Source organism: Scomber japonicus, chromosome 14 (assembly GCF_027409825.1).
Source record: "Scomber japonicus isolate fScoJap1 chromosome 14, fScoJap1.pri, whole genome shotgun sequence".
Lineage (NCBI taxonomy): Eukaryota > Metazoa > Chordata > Actinopteri > Scombriformes > Scombridae > Scomber > Scomber japonicus.
The window spans coordinates 20,678,362-20,701,024 of NC_070591.1; the positions used below are offsets into that span (position 1 = coordinate 20,678,362).

The 22,663-nt window shown below is 36.4% G+C and overlaps 1 protein-coding gene across 1 annotated transcript in view; it reads left to right on the forward strand.

Annotated features, from left to right (window-relative positions):
- The first annotated feature begins 204 nt into the window (after window positions 1–204).
- The window catches only part of LOC128372957 (collagen alpha-1(XIX) chain), an 89,458-nt gene continuing 66,999 nt past the window's right edge, over window positions 205–22,663 (forward strand). The window contains exons 1-9 of the mRNA XM_053333168.1: window positions 205–292; window positions 980–1,054; window positions 1,144–1,243; window positions 6,320–6,443; window positions 6,570–6,845; window positions 7,516–7,596; window positions 8,121–8,240; window positions 14,778–14,822; window positions 17,830–17,874. Of these exons, the coding sequence (XP_053189143.1) occupies window positions 205–292; window positions 980–1,054; window positions 1,144–1,243; window positions 6,320–6,443; window positions 6,570–6,845; window positions 7,516–7,596; window positions 8,121–8,240; window positions 14,778–14,822; window positions 17,830–17,874 (954 nt within the window). The remainder of the gene's footprint in view (window positions 293–979; window positions 1,055–1,143; window positions 1,244–6,319; window positions 6,444–6,569; window positions 6,846–7,515; window positions 7,597–8,120; window positions 8,241–14,777; window positions 14,823–17,829; window positions 17,875–22,663) is intronic.

The following is a 22,663-nucleotide window of genomic DNA, read 5'->3' on the forward strand; positions in this document are numbered from 1 at the left end:
TTATAATGACAATCAGCACAGCAACACGTTTTATTCATGCCTGCAGTTTAGTTGTTTCTATTAGTTGTTGTTAAATATATAGCTAAGATTAGTGTAAAGATATTTGTATAGTCATCATTTCTTTTTTAATATATATTCCAAGAAAATGTAACTATTCTATTTGTGTCTAGGTTTTCAAGTGGATTGCTTTCTAGTGTCAGAGCCATGATTTGCTTGCTAAGATGGACTGCTTTCCTTTGGATTATAAATTCCATTCCTTGCATTTTTGGAAAGGCAGTGAATGAACGAACAGGTATGTGTGTCTGTTGTTCTCAACTTTTTACCCCCCTAATTCTCTATGTCTTTCAATAGCAGAGTCCAGTTTTGATCATTTGAAAATCTGATTCATTTTAGCATAAGAGTCTGTCTTTTAAATGTCCTGGTGTCAACATTAAGATACATCTAAATAAACGAATCTTGTTAACACAAAGCAGACAAGTTTTATCTATATAATGAATGATCTGTCATGTTGTTCTTATTTAGATAATTATGCATCAAAACTTTCAATCTATGTGTAACATTTAGAATTCCACATTTATTAAACATCAAAAACCATCCTAAATGATGGAAAACAAACTTATATTTGTTTTAAGGTTTTTGTTTTATGTGAACCAAAACTTGAGAGCAGAAAAAAATGTTATAGGACTGTTAGAATTTAAAAAGCCAGTCTCAATACAATTTTCAATGAAGCAGATTAAGGCTTGTCTCTATTGGTTATACATTACAGTATAAACAAAAGACAATAATAGAAAAAAAACTGATTTGATTTACTGTTTTGATCAAGATTGAAGTTGTTTTTTGTTTACTAAGCAAAAGTATACTGTGGAAATTAATTGATGGTTTAACTAATATCATTTTCTGTTATATAAGACTTGTCAAAACTGGTTCAAAATATAAATGTGTAGCCAGCACAAATAACTTGTTGGTGGCTTTCCTCTAGATGGCTCATGCCCCACTCTGAATGTCGAGGATCACAGGTTTTCTGACATTTTAGATCGTCCCCTGGAAATCACAGGTACCTTCTGAATAAAGATAACTGCAGTGTAAATAACCCACTATCGACTATCGTTTGAATCTACTTAAACGTTTTTAATCTGTTCACAGGATTTGATCTCACAGAGAAGTTTCTTCTTCGAAAGGGAACAATTACAGAAGATCTGCCTTCATTTCGTTTGGGAAGCAGTCCGCTCATTAAGCCGACAAAGTGAGTAGCAGGCACGTGTGTGTGTGTGTGTGTGTGTGTGTGTGTGTGTGTGTGTGTGTCAGGTGTTATAAGCTGGAGTCTTACAATGTTTGAGGATAAATCAGACAGATGGTCTGCATACCTACAAGGTACCAGTAAACAATCTCCCCTATGTGTAATTCCTACCTCTTCCTACCTCCTCTTCCAATGGGACTACAGCTCAATGCAAGCAAGATGCAGCCACTCATGTGTAGCCAAAACTATAAACAGTCACTGCAGTGTTCATTTTATTACTTTGCTGGTCCCTTATGTACTGGCTCTAAATGTGGAGTTTTTACAACTCAAATATGATACTTGAAATAAGTCCTGTCTAAGATCAAATGATAATGTGAGATCAAATATTTACAGGTAATATAATTCTGTATAATTTAGACCATGATTGGAGTTTAAGCTTGCTTTCCTTCAGATCTGCTTTTTCATGAAAGGTTGACTTGAGGCAACCCAGATATACGCTGCTTAGAGCAATACTTCCATTTGCCTTGGTTAATAAGGGCAAGCTGTGAAGTGAGCTGTTAGACAGGGAATAATTTGAACAGAATTAAAATATATTGCGTTTATTCAAGAAATCTCCTCAGGGCAAAAAGTGGGACATAAAGGAATGAAAAAAGTCTGAGCATGTATAATAAGACAGGAATATTAAAATAACTACATAAATGACACACTAAGGTGCCATTTACCGAAGACCTTTATTCCCTGGTCAACTGGTGCGACTTCACCTCAATGCTAATATGATTATATATTAGGGGATTGAATCTGATATCATATTTATCAAATCCTTTCACATTTTTACATTTTGTCCCATCAGCTATGGCAAGTAGAACATACAGTATGGCTCTATGATATTTGCCAAATCTGGCTTTACATGAAGTTCATTGTTTTGTGTCCTTGGGTTGTAACAGTGAGAGGGAACATTTTGTCATTCTTCTGGGAGGGGAGGGTATTTTTAGTATTTTTACATGACATGCAACTGTAAACATTTACTGCCACTCTCCCTCTGGCTAGGTGAAAGAATCTTTGAGCCAGGTGATTTGTGATCTGCTCCCCTGTTCAGTCAGCCAGCCGAAAATACATTTACTTCAGCCCCTTCCCACAGTCGGGGCCCATAGTGCAAGAAGATGCTGGTTCTCAATGACACTGCTGACAGTGTCATTGGTTATGGTGGCGAGACTGTGATCCCTCTCATATCCAATTATCTAAGTACTTTGACAGGTGATACTGCATGTCAGCTGAGGAAGGAAAGCGAGGGCAATTGCACGAAGCAGGAGGCCCCTCTGCCCCTGCCACAACCACTAAAACATTGCTCATTTAACTCACAAGATATGCAGCAATAGATGCACCACTCTCTCTAGATCTGGCTAATGTTCTGCCAGCTTCTTGGCACAGTACACATTATCGTGCATAGATCAGAGCTGACACACTTAGGGAACATTTGTGTGAGATGACAAATTGCTCTACAAAATGCAACATGTATTCTTAACACGATTCCATACAGTATTAAAGCCCAGTGTTGTAGTGACTCTCTGTCTTTAGAAGCATATCTGTGTTTGGTTTTGCCTGCTTTACATCCTGTATTAACTTCTGTGTCATATTCAGTTATGACTTACAGTACATTTATATTAATAACATTACATTTAGAATTAAAAATGCATAGTCTCTAACCACCTTACACATCTTCTTATAGTGAGGTAAGTCAAGTCTTACAAGTCTCAGTTTCAAGTCCTGCATAGAGTAGCTTCTATGCTGGGACTAATACATTTTTTATTGGCTGATGATTTTTGTGGCCTGTTTGTTCTCCTCTAGTGTTAGTGGATAAGCTATGTGTGTATAGGTCCTGAAAAAGCATTACAAATACATGTTACTTACAAAGGAGTCACTGAGAGTAGCAGTATCAAATCACTAGGGTTTGTGTTTGTTCTGTGGTTTCAGTGGTTGGCTGTCGTTTCAGCAAATTAATCATATGGGCTTACTGCGATCGAGAGTATATCCAATTAACAGTTTTTCTTCTAACTCCATTGACAAATTATTTGGGGGAAAATAGTTTGAAGTTGTTTGCCTTTATCTTCTGGATTTCTGTGTAGAAATAGCCTATATTTTGTTACAATGTACCTTTTGGCCTGTAGCCTCACACAATAGAGTAGTGTGGAATGCTATGATTTACTGTACCAGTATTTACCGTAAAATCCACATTCAGGGACTGTAACTTGTGTAAAAGTCACACCACAATTGCTTTTGTGACCAAAATGTACATTGCATTAAAACAATTGTATGTTGAGGTAGCAAATTAATATGAATTAATTTGAAGAATGCACAACAATCATATTGGCAAATCACACATTTTTGGAAATGTGTCGATTATTGCTATTTCTACTGTAGTTTTTACTCAGGTATGTGTGCAAATCTGTGAAAGACGAACTCTTATTTGCAAAGGTATCAAATGTACCCATTTCAGCTACATACAAGCATGCTGAGTTGTCTTAAATCTCCTCTGTGGAAGAATGTCCTTCTACCAGATCACAAACATGCATTTGATTTGGTTTTATCAGTAGCGGTATTCTATCATGCGGCAAGCAAAACACCTCCATTTAAACAGGAGAGAGAGAGAAGTTACACTCTTTGCTAGCATGAATGATGCATTTAGCAAATATACTGACATGGTTGAGCCTACTTTGATCTGTTGCAGGATTGAGTGTCAGTGATAGGGATGTGAACCAACTAGGCGAACATTGGAGGTTTGATTGTTTCAGCAAAGGCAATCTGATTCCTCTGACTTATTTAAAAGTATCCTCCTGGATAGGATTTCTTGGAAGCCAGGACACTAAAGCTGCTTCCGGGAGATTTTCTGCCAGACCGGTAGTGTTGCTGTGACATTCTGTCAAACCATTGTCTCTGATTATACAAGGTGTATTGTCCGCCAAGCAATATGCATGGTCAAAGATATGTTCCAAGAGTGGTGACAATTTCCAGAAAGCACATAGCTGTACCTTATAAAAATGGAATTAGTTATGATTATAACTCATGTGACAGCCAGAAAGTTACTCTACAATCATTTGTGCTTCTCCTGATTATTGTTATGGAGGTATACTATTTTTCAATATACACATCCACAAGTAACAACACAACATGTTTTTTTCTGTTCTTTTTTCTGTTCTTTACTGCTGTGGCCGTTTCAGTAAGTTGGCTTGGAAGCAGACTCTGCTACTTTCATAATCACATTGCAGAATCCAACTCTAAAATATTTGAACATATATTGACTTGCATTGGCACAAAACATTGACTACTGAATGTAGTCCACGAGGTAATCCATTTATGTGTTTTCCAAAACATATAGTATATGCCAATGCACATTTGATATATGAATGGAAATTGCAAGAGACAGGGTTTGAAGGACCACATACTGTATATTGGAAAAATTGTTTTGGCAAAGTGGCATGGGCGCCAGGGAAATGAACGCAGATCCTTTTCATTCACTCTTACAATTGCTTACTTAAACATCCAGAGTAGTAGTCATCTCAAAGAATCAGAAAAACAGCGTTCAACCCAATCTACACTGAGTTCTGGGTTTAACCATTTAGACAGAGATGGCAGTCAACACGAGGTCAAGAACTATAACCTTCGAGGCCCTCAGAGATCAAGTGTGCCACACTGTAGACAGACCGTGTTTTGAAATAAGAGCAGACTTAGCTGAGGACTTTGTAAGGCGAGGTGTGAACTCCAGAGTCCAGAACAGAAAACAACCCTGCAGTTTATTCAGCAGAGTATCTCAGTTACATTAAACCTGCTTAAATGTATTATGTTATGTATTATGTATGGAGTTCTCTTTGCCTATTGCATTAGTCTTTTATACTATTTCCTGTCTCCTATGTGTACAAGCAGTTACTGTATATGCAGCATCAAAGCAGTATATGTTGAATTTTTTTTATTTTTTTTAATAAATCCTCATTTTTATAAATTGCCATGTCACATTTCATATTGAATTGCAGCTGAAATAGCCCTCTAGCCCTTAGGCAACAAATAACCTTCCCAGTCCTTGGCCTATCACAGAAACGTTTGATTTTTCAGGAGCTTTAACTTGGTGTATTTATCATTTTAGTCAGGTACCGTTTACACCGACATCTCAAAGAATTCGAGGGACACAATAGAAGAGGGTATGAAGCTCTGAGAGAATAGGAGATGATATATCGGAGTGAAAACTAATTTCCAACCTGTCTGAAGAAACTCTCTCCTCCTGGCTGTGCTCTGCCTTCTCAATGACCTTATTATTGCATTATTATTATTTTTGCTGATCTTGATTTATTATGTTTATGCTCTTCTGCTTTTGACTGTTAATCTGAATGTAGAGTTAAGGCTAGGGCTAGAATATTTTGAAGGGTACAATGTTTTGTTGTTTTTTTCTTTTTTTTGTGCACAGTATAAAATTAGGAAGGGAGTGTGGAGGTGGGCGAGTTACTGAATAAGCAGTAATTCATTTGCTAGTGGGTGTGTTGTGAAATATGATATAGTTTTTTCTATTTATTCTCTATTTTCTCTACATATTTTCCCTCTGCTGGAACACATTTTCAGCTGTGAACACAGAATTGTTATTTGACTTTACAGAGCAGCTGAGGTCATATACATAAACCGATGGCTGCATTGCACTCGGCTTCTGTAACCCTATAACTGTAGCATGTGGTATCTCAGGGAGGTAAAAGATTGGCTTCTGTGACTGGATCAATTTCTATACATTTTCATTATCTGAATGACAAGGAAGCCCGTATAAAATCCATCAAGCTAAATGGCATCAGGTTTGTCAGGATTATTTATGTCAACGTCTTTCTGTGGTAGAAGGATATTGAAATGTTTTTTATTGATCATTGAAGTTGATTGGCTTCTTCCCTGTTCAACCACTCAAAACTTTAAAATGGTTTCCATTCAATATTGCGAAATAACTCTAGACACTTTTAACTTTCATTTTACGGTATGATAATTATACATTTAATATATGTTATATATTTATCTTCAGTTGGAATCTGACAGTGCTATATGTTGTTGTTATTTTAGATCAGTATTTCCAAACGGCTTTTCAAGTGAATACTCCCTTGTCACCATCTTCCGAGTAAGAAAAACTACAAAAAAAGACCGCTGGTATCTTTGGCAGATATTCAACCCATCAGGAGATGCTCAGGTGGGCCCCACTGTATGTTGTAATGTCATGTATCAGTTTCAGTATCTCCACATGTGCTAGAAAAATGAAGAGATGGGTGTGTGTTTATGATAAGAACCTTTTTTTAAACTGGTCTTTGCTCCTCAGGTTTCTGTGGTGGTTGATGGTAGCAAGAAGGTGGTGGAGTTTTCTTCCCAAGGCCTGCAAAAGAATACTCTACGCTACACATTTAAAAGTCGTGACCTACATGCCCTCTTTGATCGCCAGTGGCACAAGCTGAGCATTTCTGTACAGAACAACATAGTCTCCATTTACATGGACTGTAAGCTAATAGAAAGAAGACTGACTGATGAGAGACCCAGCGTTGACTCCAGTGGGCGAACACTCATCACTACACGAATGGAGGATGGACGACCTGTAGATGTACGTCCCACGCTAACTTTTGCTAAATTTTTGTTGTCTTTTGCTAAATCTACACAGTGTCATTTGAGGATTTACCAGTTTTTAGTGCAGTGATTTTACTACTTGTCTCCAGTTTCAAGGAATAGCGTACTTCCTGTCAGACACATTTCGAAATGCTCTCTCAAATCAAAAGGAATTTAAATCATGCTTCAGGGGCATATTTTGTTAATCTGTGTAAATCCATTATTGTGCCATTTGTGTTATGCTCATTCTCAAGAAATGCCCCAAAGTGCTAAAAAGGTCAGTCATGCCATATGGTCAACCAGTGCTTCTAAGTAGAACTTGGCTTAAGTAGCATTAACAGCTGAAGTCGGCGTGATTTGTACAGTTGTAAGTGAGTACATCATAAAATGTGGGATGGTTCAAGTCCTGCTCTGAAGCAGCTGTAATTCATGTAGAAGTTAAAGCCCTTTTCATGATTTTAGTTTTGATGAGCTTTTGAGGTCCTTGCAGACAGAGAAACTGGCAATGTTAAGGACAACTTGAAGCTAAAACAAGTGACAGTTGCACAGTTTTCACCAGTGACGAGGGGACCTTTGCGTACGTCACCTAATAGAGAAAGAACATGAAGTGATGATGGAACTGTTTTATGATACTTGAGTGATCCTTTAATGAAAACTCTTTTCCACAGATTGAACTGAAACAAATTATAATCTACTGTGACCCTTATATGGCCGAGATGGAAAATTGCTGTGAGATTCTGGAGCCGCAGGTAAAAAGTTTTAATGTCTCCGTACAGTACTAACAGCTACTGTATGATAAATGTGTCTGATGTCTGAAAGGGTATTTTAACCTGTGCAGTGTCAGCAGAAAATGGAAGTGTAACAAGGTTTTCGTCTCCTCTATGAGGACATTTGTCCCCATGTAGAAACTTAATAACAGGGACCTTCCATCACCACTTAATCAATGAGATAATGTTACAGTGATTCCAAATGGAGAGATGACCTTTAACCCTATAGCATTACATTTCTCCACAAGCATGTTGTCATGTCAGTGTAAAGTTACTCCAAGGGAATTGTCACAGGCTTGAGAAGGACTTATCACTCTTCACTTTGTGTTGTTCCACTGTACATGATGCTTATATGTTGCTATTTGCAGCATGATGTAAATATATACCACATTAAATTAGGGTTATACTGTGCTATATCATAGTAGCTTTTTTATACAGTATTCTTGCCATGTAGCAAACAAGACAAAGGAAGGTGTCTAAATGGTGAAATTTCTGTATTGATCCAGTGTGAAGCCAAGAAGACATTTAATGGGACTTCCCCTCCCCTGGTAACAGCCCAACTTCCCCAGATGCTGTCTCAGCCAGCCCCAAAGTCAATTGACAGATGTCACTGTCCAGCTGAAAAGGTATAATCAATTCCACCCAGCGCTGGTTCAGTTACAATAGACATAACACTTACTCAATTAGGGGCCCAATTGAGTAAGTGTAATGTCTATTGTAAGTGAACCAGCGCTGATGTACACTGCATGTACTCAATTCTTTATAAGCACTAAAGAGCCAGTTAAAGGACATTTGTACTAAAAATGTATTTTTCTCGTAAAACAACCAAAATGCAGTATAGCTATAATCTATGAGTAAACACAGGTATAATTCTTCCAAACCATTCACGCATTGTTAATCTGGACCCTGCTCTAAACGTGTAAAAATGCAAAAGGATTCTTTCAACTGCAAATATTAATATTAGATTAAAATGCAAATTCAGACCTGAAAGCTTCAAGGCCCTCTTTGAAGGGAGCAGATGGTACAGCTCTAAGGAGATGGCCAATTCCACACCCAGCCTTTTATGATTTTTAAATTTTGCCTTTAAGTTACAAACAAAATCAGCTGTTCTTTTTTTGTGGAGTCCTATTTAGGATGATATTTTTATATAAAGACATACACATGTACATTGGCTAATTTCTATGTATAGAAATCATTTTTTAATTGGAAAAAAGCAGAATTACAATATAATAAAGAATATACAAGTAACACAAGAAATTAAATTGTCAATTTGATTAGAAGAAATCTTATATTCCTGTTTTAATCATATAATGTCATTGTGTGTGTACAGGGAGATGCTGGTCTGCCAGGACAAATAGGGGACAAAGGAGACAAGGTGTGTTTTAATATGATGTTGATATATACATTTATTTGTTCTTAGCATTATAGTAAAGACAACATACAGGGGTGAAGTGAATGTTAGATGTGCCATATATTTTACTGCAGTCAATACTTAAGTAGGTGGGCAGCATCAAGTCCAGGAACCACAATTTCCTGTAAGTCATACATAATGCAAACAAATGTTATCATAGAGTATATTGCCACTGGGCCACTGTGATTTCCGTTAGTGTGAACAACTATACCTTGTTTTTTTATGTTACTCTAAACTGCTGCGGTAGGTTTTCTCTGTGTCCACTACTTCTGGTTTCCCTGAAGTCTCTGAATGACAAATGTCTACTTTGTCATGCATTCATTGTCAGAGGAAGAGGAATTCATCTCTGTCTCAGCAGGCAAATGTCTATGTTGTAGTGTCTGACAGAGTTTGACGTTTCGCAGTTGAGGGTCCTTTAGAGATGCTACCGTACAATGTGAATGTTCTCCCACATCTCCCAAGATGTTTGAATTGGGAAATCATACATTTGTCCAAATGCTAGAGAAATATGTGTAGTTCAAAAAGAGAATGATCCTCGGTCAATGACAGCTCAGTAGACAAGTGGGATTGTAAATGGTAAATACCCAGTGGTAAATTGTAGGTGTTATGTTTGTTGGAGGACAACAAAACACATAAATGAACCAGCACATACCCAGACAAAAAAAAGGTTATTTTCCTCCTAGACAAATCACATCATTTGGAGTATGAAATCCCCTTTTAGCTGTCTGTGCATGCAAGGTTAAAAAAAGAAGCAAGGGAGAATGTGCTCAGCTGTGAATGGAATTCATAGGGATGAACAGGTGGTGGTACTGTATACCTGATAAGACCAGATGGCTTTTGGGGTCAGTGTCCTAATTACTGTGATGTGGCTGTGGGATTAAGATATGCAGGTTGACTGGTAGACTTTTGTGTCTGGGAACCCGCTCATTCCTGGAAGGCACAAAAGCAACATGTATATGAATTTTAAATTATATTACTTGTGGAGCCCATTACTGGAATCACTGGAATTGGGGTATTTTTTAACTGTCTTCATGGAGCTTTGGTCGTATTGTTAAAGTGGCATTGTCTTGACTCTGGTTGAAAACCATAAAAGCATACGTTTTAGACAGAACTAGTCTCCATTTTTTACTGATTCTAAAAACAGCACCAACCAGGTCTAATACTGTACTGGAAGTCTAGATACTTTAGATCAGCCTGGTATTTTAAGATTACTTCCTCTCAATGTGGATGTAGATGTAGATCCTATAGTGCAAAATGTATCCTTGATGCTGTCATTTCAGAGTTTTAAATAATTAAGAAAGCACTTCAGGTTTCCCATTTAATTGCACTGCTTGCCATTGTTATATTGTCAATGTAACATTTGGAATAATGAGCATTGTCTTTTTGAACCTTGTAAATGAGTATATATGATAAAAGGTCAAAATAACAGTATAGTTAGCTTTTTTAAACTATTGCTATAGCAACTTTACATAGATAGTGTTTTAGCAATGTAGTTTATATTTTCCTTTGGTATTTTTTGAATATGGCATTAGAACAGGAGCCCCTTTTCTTTTGTATTTCAAAATGCAAGATATTAAATTCCAAATAGTGTGTGTATAACAACAGATTGTACTAATCAGGTTTGTAAATGTGTTGTAATTGGCGTCTAATGATTCATAATTGACCTAGCAGGGATCACCTCTCAAGCTGTAATGTGTCTGTGTATGTGCTCTTTGAGTGTGATGGTACTGCTGGTGATTAATTACTTGCAGCTTAATTGATATGACTATATTCAGAAGGCAAGTTTATGTCAGGTAATTTTAATTTCACAAAAGGGAGCATGTATGGCAAGCACTACAACATGTTTATCTTATTGTTTTGCATATTGTTATATAACCACCCTGTTAATGTATTTGCAAACATTACCTCTATACAGCAAAAGCATATTTAAAGTCAATTTACTGGCAGGTATTTGAGCTGTTATGTTTTAATACTCAACAATGATATAAACACGCTTTTCCGGAGCACAGGCCTTGCCATTTTTTTTGTATTATTTCTGCAAGCCATGTCTTGTGCTGTGAGTCAGTGGCTCATACTGTTAACACCTGAAATCTAATTTCAGGTCTTCAACAAATCAATACTTGGCACCATTTGTTTACTTGCTTACTTACTTACTGAACACCAAAATTCATAAGAAATCCTATTACAGGCTTGAACACTAAATCAATGAAGTTAAGATAAAACATGCTCGAGGAGTAAGACTAAGCCCTATAGTTTAATGGTGGTCTGTCAGCTCATAACACACCACTCTGTTTTTACCCAGAAATACAAGATTTTTTTCTTTTAAGATAATATTACATGTGGTGTTCCACCTTGGATTAATTGGATGCTTGGGTATATGTGATTGATTCTGCTAAGAGGTTAAATTATCTAAATAGTGAACTTACAATTTACTGAAACCAACATGTCAAACTAACATGTTTCGCGCCATTTTAAGGTCCTGATATTAGTAGTTTATTGTATATAGCTGGTACCTACCTCCTAATAGGCTTTGGTATATGCAAAATCAAAGTGTACTGTTTAAAATGCTTCATATTTTTTCAATTACTATTTACAGAAACGTTAAAAAGACATTGATGTAGTTGTACCTTTCAAGAGGAGAAACACTGGTGCATTTGTTTCCACATACAAAGCAGATGTGGAGTAAAATTGTCACGATTTACTGCTGATCATATCTCAAAAAGCAAAGCAACAGCTCACACACTGCAGGGCTCTAAGGTCCACTTAGAATTTATTGCATTTGTTCACTTTCAGCCCAGTATCTCTTGAGCTTGGATGTGCATGCATACTGCTACCTCTGCTGATCTGAGTTACTTAAATATGACAAGAATTCTTGCTCTCAGTTTTACTTGAACTCATGGATTCAATTTTGTAACCAAATTTTACATTTCTAAATTGAAAGGTACAAGCAAAAACCTTTCTGAGCTGATTCTCCATGTCAAACAAAACATGTCATCTATAGCTGAATGTGTCACAACAGTTGTTTACCATTTTATTATTGACATTTATTTCATTGTAAATATGAAATCATTATGATGTAAATTTCTAACCTACTCAACCCCATGTTTTTCTTTCACACTGGGTCTCAAGAGGTTCATCCTTTTCATTTCTACCTCCTCTTCCTTCTAATCCCCTTGTATATCCCCTTCATCTTGTTACACGTGCATAATATAATGATTTGTTGTTGAGCTTGCAGAACACAACGATAGTTTGCCTCTTCATGCAAGGTTAAAACACTTTCACTATGAAAAATACCACTGGTCATCTAAGAGGTGATAATTCTCAGGGAGGGGGATATCTGTTTAAATTCTGTTAACATTTGTTTATTTGTACTTTGAGATCTTTTAATTGATCTGATTTAGAGTTTGAATAAGACCTCATGAACTAGAATTAGAATCTGCTGTGATTTATTGACTAATGTGCATTGATTTATATGACACATTTGATGTTATCAGTAAAAAACTAGAAACACACCATCTTGGTTTAACTGTGGTAGATGGTTACATTATACTTATCTAAATAAAGCAGGTTGAGCTGTGTGTGCTTGGGTGTGTCTACAGTCAATAAAAGCAGCACAGATTTCACAAGCAAGTAACTTGAAAATAATTATCATTCTGACCTAGCAGCTCCTACTTGAAGACAGCAACATGTCACTGATAATAGAGTGAAAATATTTTCTCATGTCTTGTGGGATTTGCAGATGTTGATGTGCCACTTTACCGCTGAGAGAAAAGCATTAGAAAAGCAGTGTATTTTGAGCCACCTGTGCAGTTTATCAGTAATGCTGTGCTTTGACAGAGACGTGTGTAGAACTTGCTTTCCTCTTATTCGCTCTCACACATGAATCTCCCTGGTAAATTAAAGTAGCAGTGCACTTCGGTTAAAGCATATTTAATTCTTATTGATCCCTAAATTTCCAAGGAGTTCCAGTAATCATTAAACTATGCTGCACTCGTTTAGATTTACATTATAATACATTAAAAAGGGGTAACAGAGTCATAGCAAATAATGTTAATGAGGTAAGCACATGAGACTTTCAATTACCAACATGAGAATCTTATTCTGTATAAAGATTTTAAAACATAGTCAGAGAATGCTTATTAGCAATTGAGCTTGACTTTGTAGAGATTAATCAAAGACATCTCAGCAATTTAGAGCATTTAAAACACCCATAATGAGAACTGCAGGCCAATCATCGTGACCTACACCGAGGGCTGCTTGGGAAAGTGTGCAGGGGATTACTTTGGCTGTGTTACTTCAACAGAAAGTACTATCCTGAATTACAGTGAGAGTTTGATGGAGGATTCTAATGCACTGCAAAGGGATTAAACTGCTATGATTAATCCAGAATCCCTCAGGAAATTAAACAGATAAGTAGTGGGTTATAAGAATGCAGCTTACTTGAAAGGAAATCCATTTTCTATGGCCTTGCACATAAACCCTGGCATTACTAGATTTACAGCTCCTGCATACACACGCAAGAAAAAAAAACAACAAAAAGCAAAAAAAAAACAAAAAAACAACAACAAGCAAATTCAGACATAATGGTGAAATTAAACCTAACTTCTCCATTTACAATACCCCTTAATTTGTTTTGCACCATTTACAACTCTCTTGCCCTTATGGTTTGTGTTTTCAATTAGTACTGACTTATTCAATTTATACACATTGTACCTCTAAAATGAATAATTCCAGGGATTTTATTCAAGACAGTTTATTATTGCATTGGCACTGAATTTTGATTAGTTGTCAAACCCACTCTTTGTTTCTATTGTATTCATCAGTGTTTAAATATTAGCTTTTCTAGAAAAAGGGGTTTGGTGTCGATGGTTAAATAGAAAATTTGAATTAATGAAAGCTGCATTGATGACTGTACTGTGCAATATACATTAATTCCCGTATGCATTTTGTAGGAGATTTATCTATTATTAATGAACCTCCTCAGCAGCTGTGAATTTAGATTTAGTCTCTTTCAAAAGAAATGTAATTGCTGAGTTCATGGAAATTATTACATCCTTCCACTTACATATTATCTGGTCATGTCTTCACTTCACTGAAGAACTGAGTTGTGTTTTTTTTTTCTTTGTATCAAATGTTATGTATTTGCAAAAGGTAGACTGTGCATGCTAGAATAATGAGTTGATAATACATAGTATAGAGACAGCATCTGAGTTAAGAGGTTGGGCCACATTTTCTTGTTCTTCTTAAACAAGCCTATTAAGTTCTAAGAAGCAGGGCTTGTAATGAAGATGTGACCATGAATGGGCATCATGTTTAATTTGATTTTTAGCTTGCAGCAAGATCTCACTTAATTTGTGGAATAAGTACTGTAGCTATCCCCATCTTATCTTTCTCTTAGCAACTTCCTTTTTCTTTTCATTCCTGTCTTGTCTTATCATTCCTGCTCCAAGACAGATAAGCTTTTCTTCCATTCCTTGTCATGTCCTGTCCTTCTATTTATTTATTGTATTTTAAATAATACCATTATTAGAATAATACAATGAACCTTAACAAGATTCAGATTTTTGTTTTCCAGTTGTTGGGAAATTGTATCCACATTTGCAGCTGCTGAGCCACTGTAGCAGAAAGAACTTGTGGAACAGCTGTAGGAGTGAGATCGCTGATGAAATGACAAGCAGTCATAAAGCTATTCACTAATGTGTGAACGAGAGACCTTTCACTAACTGTTCTCTGTGTGCTGTTTGTGTCTCAGGGGGACACAGGGGAGCCCGGGATTCAAGGAAATCCAGGACATAAGGTAGCTTACTTACTGAGCAAACTACTTAAAAACCTTACCCATAGCATTCCCTTGTATTGCCCTAACCTTACAGCTGTTTTCAAAGCTGTGATTGACATCCATTTGGTCGGACGTTTGTTTTTTTTTTTTTCATAAAGTTTGTTTTAATTTGAATTTGATTTAGATTTTACTGCATGGTTTACAGTGAACTACATAGGGCACATTTTGTTAAGTGATTTATTGGGTTATTCTAATTGAATACTGGCTTGCTTTGTATCAAATGAATCACAACAACAAAGACTAAAAACAATCTCGAAATCAAACTAAATCAACAAGTGGTTGCGTTGTTGGCACAGGGGTAAATATACCACTGAAGAGTTCAGTCCTGGGCAGTTCTGGCACTTCTGCCTTTGGCGAGGAGCCCCATTGGAAACAGTTGGCAGTCTTCCTCAGTGACAAGCCAGTCAGGGATCATGTCCTTGTCACCACACTAGCAATTCCTACTAGATGGTTGGGCTGTCTGTCCAAAGAGGGCTTGGATCTGTCTGTGAACCTCAGTGTCTCAGTTATGCCTTCGCTGTGAAGCTCACCAGTCAGGCATAACTTTCCGTGTATTTGAGGTAACATGTAACTGTCTACACCCTCAACAGGCCAACAGTGGGTGTCGAAAGACAGAAATACATTTAATGGAACCTTGCAGACGTTCTATGTGCTTGTATTGTAATTCAGTGTTGCTTTTACATTCCTTAAGTGTTCAGAAATGTGCCAGATGTAGCAGATTTCACCAGCTGACTATGTTAGTCTTTGCAAGATTTTCATCAGTAATCTTGTTGAGCATCAAATCAGGCATCTCTGATCTTCTGATGTGGAAATCTGTGTTAATCTCCTGCCATAAAGGAGTGCAGGCCCAGCTACTATAGGAACCCCCACTTACTATAATGCCAGTAAGTGGGGGTTATGCTGGTAAGTGGTAGTTTGTGGGGAAAATGCATAACAAGAAGAGAAGAAAAAAAATCTATATCCACTACATATTTCATTGCATTCAATTGTACTGTAAATCATTGTGGATGCAGATTATTCAACCGCAATAAATAGGATCATTCCTGGATGTGAAAGCTGGTTTAATCCTCAACCTATATCCACTGAAGATGTTAAGCTCACAGTGGGGTGACATATTTGCTTATGAGCGTTGATACATGGAATATGGAATAACACTTAAGGCCACAGCTCTCTCCACTTATGTTTGCTGAGATGAGGTTCAAGAGCCAGCTGAAGCCATTTAGTTACACAACAGTGCACAAGTAAAGTCAAAGGCAGTAATATTGATACTGATGCTATTATACAGTATTGTGTCTTGTAATGGTTTATACCTCAGCTTTGCTCAGTATCAATAAAGCTTTTAATGTGTATGTATACAGTAGCCAGTTATACACCTGGAAATAGCATATGTTTGCTTTTCTGTAAAGATGACACAATGAACTTCTGACTTAGACAAAATCTAAATCATGCTCTTTTAGTGGTCATACTGTGTGAGAACAACAATTTCCTGCAGCTGTATAGCAGTAATGATACGGTCGCCTATGAATGCTATAATATGACAGGACCTTGGCAAGACCTTCATTGGCCAGCTGAGGTCATGAAACTGTATAGGTCATACTCTAATAACAGAGCCAACAAATTCCAAGACATCTCACACATCTCTGGCAGAGTGTGTATAAAGTAGTGGCATGGTAGCTTCAGAAAAAAAAGTGATCAGGAAGCCTCTAAGGTGTTATGTTTGTAGAAAAAAAGCCAACAGCGTATTCTCTGACTGCACATAATGTTACGCATGTTCTAAACTTTGCTGAGGCAGAAACGATGCAATGAGCTCACAAAATAAACAACATTGCTTGGAATTTGGTGTCCAGTTCCCAAATGTGATTCTGTATCAGTGTCACTGTGGTGTGTGTGTGTGTGTGTGTTGTTCATTACTAAGCTCAATTAAAAGGAACTCTGAGTGAGTTTTAGAGTTTTGGATGTAACTTTATTGCACCAATAATGGCATAATATGGATACCCTGATCACTTTTACCACAGTTTTATTTTGAACAATGGAACAAGATTTATGTTGTTATTAAGCTTTATTTATTGTAAGAGAGACCTGAGGACTGGTTCACAATAAAATGATCAGAAAACAATCATCATACACACTCTCAGACACAATACTTAAAAGAATCACAAACATTATGAAATATATCAGCTTGTAAAACTACCTTAAGCCCCTTAGAGGAACAAGTGCCTCTAAATTCAGTGTGTTTTGCTGTCATTCCAGTATAATACTGCAACTTCTGCATAATACAGTAACCCTAACCACAGTACTTGAAATGCAATACACACAACACACATCTGTTTGTAGTATGAATAGTCTGATTACATTGTGGAGTTATTTGGTGTTTGCATTTGAATGCGTCTGAGATTTTTTTTTGTCTTGAAATTACTACTATTTTCTTTCTCTCGTTCTATTTTTTTTGTACTTTGTTTTATTTTTTGGTATAATTGGGCTCTTTTTCATTGCATGTTTTAATGTTTCCAATTTTTACTATAATTGGGTTTTATTTATTTATCTTTTTAATTGTATGTTTTTTTTATGCTTCCAATTCTTACTATCAAATATTTGTTTTTATGTAAAGCACATTGAGTTGCCCCAGGGTATGAAATTCACTATATAAATAAAACTGCCTTGCCTTGCACTGCCTTACTGTAACTCCCTAATGGTTTAATTGAGTGTATGCAAATACCATTCATGTCTCATGTAAAATGAATTCTGCTGACATGTAGTGGAAATATCTGTGGATTAATGTATTTTATTTGTTCAATTAGCATCAGCACTCCAATAATGCCTTACAAGAAGTGGTATTAAAGAACTGTGCCAAATTGTTTAGACCTGATACATTGAAAAGTAAAAAAAAAAAAAAAAGATTTAAGATTTAAGTCTAAACTTTTCAAGGGTTTTTTTCTTTGCCTTTTAACTTTCATTCTTGTCATTGCAGGGGGAACTTGGATCAGAAGGGCAAAAGGGAATCGATGGGGAGAAGGTAAGTAGTACTATCTCCAGCAGACATATATTCCATACATAGCACATCAGCCAGATCTAGTTTCGTCAGGGAATCAATTCTTATAGGCTTTTCATTTTCTGCGTGATGCCCTGGGGGTAGGAACGAAGCAGAATTTTCTGTGTGGCTGTTTTCAGGTCCCTGTCATATCTGAAGTAGATCTAAGTGTGTTCTAGCCCTCAGTGTCCTTCTGTGGTGAAATTAATTGATATGTATGCTACCATTGGCTCGGCATACTAATGGACTAAACTCATTTTTCAGATTACTGTAAACCCTTCCTGTGTCGTTACAGGTTCATCTTTATTGCATGCTCTTAAATTTGACTGCAGTGATTCAACTAATGTATGTACTTGTAAATAATTATTGTATTATTATTTTTTTAACTAAACTACATATTAGATCACAGTTCTAGCAAAGATTAAAGTAGGGCACAGTCCTTTAAACTATTAAATAAAAAGATGTCTCATGATGTAAAGTGTTGTTTGCCCACAATGGCACAATCTCATTAGATGCTGGCTGTGCAGATGGTCAGTTTAAAGTGGCTTAATAAAGAGACATATTTTCATCATCACCTCCCCCATCAGTAGACAAACAGCTGCTACAGAAATCCACCTCCCTGCAGAGGTTGTGAACCTGCACAATCAGAAACACAAAGACAAAGACTAGACATAAGTAGAACCATAAGAGCATTTAGCTATACTAATAAAAGTACCTGATATCCCCAAATGAATTAGAACAAGTAGTAAAGTTCCTGATTTAGGATGTACTTTAGTATACTTTATGTTCAATTACAAGAAGAAAGATAGTTTAGAAGAAACTGTTAAAAAAGAATAATTAAAAACCATCTCATACTTGGATACTTTGAAAAGTTGCCCATTTTTTCAGTATTTGGTGAAATAAATAATTGAGTAGAAATTAAGTCTGTTCTTTGTTGAGCATGGACTGGTTAAAGGAAGGGTATGATGCATGACTAAACTGTTAAATTAAGTTTTCCGCAAAACTAAAATACTTTACTGGTTTAAAACTTTTATATTTTTAACCCCTTACACAGACTGCTCTATGATGACATAATTAATGTTTTAAAATGTGGAAACTGGTTTAATCCTGATGGATTTAATATTATAATGCAACCAAGTGATATATCTGTTATGTTAAAAGTACATTATTGATGGTAATAAGAAAACAAGTCATCCATAGTCCCTTTTTTATTGAAGAATTGAAGGAAGTTTTATTAAGAAGACTCAGACAGCACAAATGTTGTACCTTCTTTTCCCTCAACCCTGGAGAAAATAGTCTTAAGTGTTGTGTGTAGTATTACAAGTAGAATGAATGTTGAAAGGGGAAAAACTTCTTTTTTTTTTTAAAGCAGAATTGGCAGGTTGGAGACTCAAGCATTAGTTTGTCACCCAACAACCAGCATGGCTTGCTTTGTTCTAAGATAAGTAGGTATTGGCAGCTCAAAAAGCCAGTTGACGTCATGTGTACATTTGCATATGAAAGACATGATCAAGTTTATTTACATAGAAATTTGAAGGAGAGCGAGACCACCTAACTAGAAATTAACTCTGTGCACATCAAAGCTGTCAAAACTGTAGTTATAATATTACAAACTATAATGAAAGAGTGTGAGTGATTCCTCAGTTCAGAGTTTTTTATTCACCAATTGCTGCTTCTGATGCTTCAGCAATCAAGAGGAAAGAGTGACAGAGACTTTGAGCAGCTCTTCCTGCTTCTCTGAGTGGTTCTAACAGGGCTCCAGTTGACTGCACATCAGCGGTACATAAACTGAAAACAGTAGGAGATGAAAAGTTGTAAGGTTTGTCACTTTAGAGAAATAAAGTCAGCAGGCAGGGGTCTGAAAAGTGTAGTGATTTGTGGCATTGGATTGCCCTGCCCTCTGCTGCTCTCTGGCTTGGTGTGTATGGGCGCCATCGCCAGGGGCTCCACATTGCCAGAAATGAGATGCTGAATCTCATGCCAGTACTTATTCACTGATTAGAAATATGGAAACTACCAATTTTATCTTTCCCAAATGTTCTGCCACTAATCATAGTTATTAATCTATTCATGTGCAATTCAAGGTGCACTCCACCATTTTTGAGATATAAGCTTTTATGCCAACAAACCCAGATGACTAGATCAATATCAATTTCATCACAGTGTGTCCAGTACAGGGATAGGGCAGGAGCATATTTTTAGCAGGAAAGGTAGCTTGCTTTTGATCTGTGCACATCCCATATGGGTGGTTGTTCTCTCTTTGGTCATGCTGACATGGCTCCGATAGCCTTCAGTGAACTCACCATGTGTACCGTCCAGGGATTTATTATACTGTGCTGCACTTCCTTGAATGATTTGAAACAAAGAGAAAAGTAGATAAATGGGACTATATTTCGAAGCACTGCTTGTAGCAGGCTTGTTACACACACTCTTGGAATCAAAGTTCTAATTGGAACATGTTTAGCCGAACCTTGTGCAAACTCCAAAGCTTTCTTTCCTACTATTTGTTAGTTAGCAAGCTAGTCACCATTAAATCCAAGAGTCAAGTGGGCTTTGTTCAAGTCTTTGAACTAAGCTAAAGTTAAAGACCCCCTCCAGACATGTTATAAGAGATATAAAAATATTCTCCTTCGAATAATAATTTATGTTGGATATGGTTGTCCATAAAAAAAAGTTCAATTACCTTTTTAAGAATTCTTAAAATGACATATACTCCTTCTACCTTATTAAAAAGCCAGAATCTATGAATATGCTCATATGCAAACATTTTTCATTTCCAAAGTTTAATTGCTGGATAAGATGTACTTCAATGAAAGGTCCACTCTTTTAGTGCACTGGAAGATTCAAGTTTCTGTAGTTATTTCTGTAAGATGCTGGACCACGATTGGCTCCTAAACTAGTTGTGTGGTCACAAATCATGCTCGTATGTACGCACCTTAAGCTCAGATTTTTGGTAAGCACAGAGAAACTTTCCCCTTCAGCAGATGAATATGAAAACTGCCTTCTGCCGTCAAACTCTGAGCATAGTCATACTGCACAGTGAAGGGACTTTAAATATGCTCTTTACCTGTTTTAGTACTTGGAGTACAAAAACGCTCAACGTTGACACCTATGTTTTCAACTGACACTGAGCAAACAAGTGTATTTCCCAAAATCCAGACTGTTTCTCAAAGAGTTGCCAGTTTCTGATGTTTGTTGAAAGCTTACACTGCAGCGGGTGCAATTTAAAATGTTATTATGAACAATACTTTCAAGTAAAACAGTGTATTTAAATCTGTTTAATTGATTTTTTTAGCCACTTAGGGGCAGGGGAAACTGTAAACACATCACATGACATAATATTGCCTTATAAATTGATATGTTAACAGTTGTCTTCTCACACATCCAGCCCATTCTACGTGTTAATCAGAGCTTTTTTGCTGAAAACATCTGGCTGGTGCGGCTGGAAATGTGACTAATGAGGGTAGTGAGAGTGAACCAAAACAGTAAACAGTAAACCAACACTAAAGTGCTCCATTTTGCTGGTGAGAACTGGTGATAATTATCTGTAGTCATAATCTTTTACTACTAGCAACTGTTTTCATATCATCCATTGTTAATATAAGGATATTAGTTATAGCGGTCATAAAGTGAAGAGATATAACAGAATTTGTCAGTTTTCCCCTGGTGGTTTTCTTAGTAAATAATCCCTGACTTTCAACCATTGATCATAATTGATATAATCTATTACATTTTCCTTGTATCCACCTTCTGGAAATTAAGTGGAAACAAAATACATTTAAGTTATAACACAATTTCCATACTGATGAAAAGACCAGCATGAACCAAACTGTGATGAGATGTTCATTAGCAGTCTTCTCCACAGCTGTACTATTTTCTCTGATTTATTTGATTCCTAGACCTCACTCGTGTATTTGATTTAGATTAATGTGAAGGCAGGATACTGGAGTAAAATATTTAATGTACCTACTCCCATGTCTCATCAGTAAGGATTTAGCAGTATGGGATTAATGGGTTAAAACCAGTATCCCCAGTGCCCCTAAGTGAATGAAGTTGAGCTTCATTGACTGAATATGGCTGTAATAACGCTGCTTTCCTTAACCAGTCAATCATTTGCAGCAATCAGTTCTAAGAGACTTAGAGGTCCCAGAGACATTTTTGCAGGACTTAGATGTTCTATGCCTATAATGTAGATATTACATTAATTTTCTCAGCTATTAGATGGTTCTCTTTGATCTGTTAGAATGATTTTTTTAACATTATAAAGGTGGGTTAGGGTTAGGGTTATAGGTGGTCATAATATATATGTAAGTAATACCCTATACAATATTCTCATACTGGTAGATGTAATTGTATCTTCCATCAAGTGGTGGGTGATTCATTTGGTTCCGTTTCATTTTCCTTGTTTCAATATTGAGAAAAAGCTAGTGAATTAAATATTATATCTGTTCCTTTTAATTCTCCCATCAAAACATATTATGTAAATTGTGGTTGTAATGCTCATTGTACTTTATATATTTAGATGGTTAAAAGGAGCTAGGAGAGAGGTGCTAGCAGATAGTAAATATGTAAAAACATATAAGGTTACTTCCCTGATAGTAAATGTTTACAGCGTATAAAAACTGTAATGTTGTGCAGTTAACCTATTTATCATGAATACCAGATTATATTACTTGCTTACTCCCTTTACTGCAATTAGCTCATATTCCATATTTAAAGCTAGTATGTTATTTAAGGCTCGAGTAGACACCTGAGAAGCTAGAATTCTGTGTAT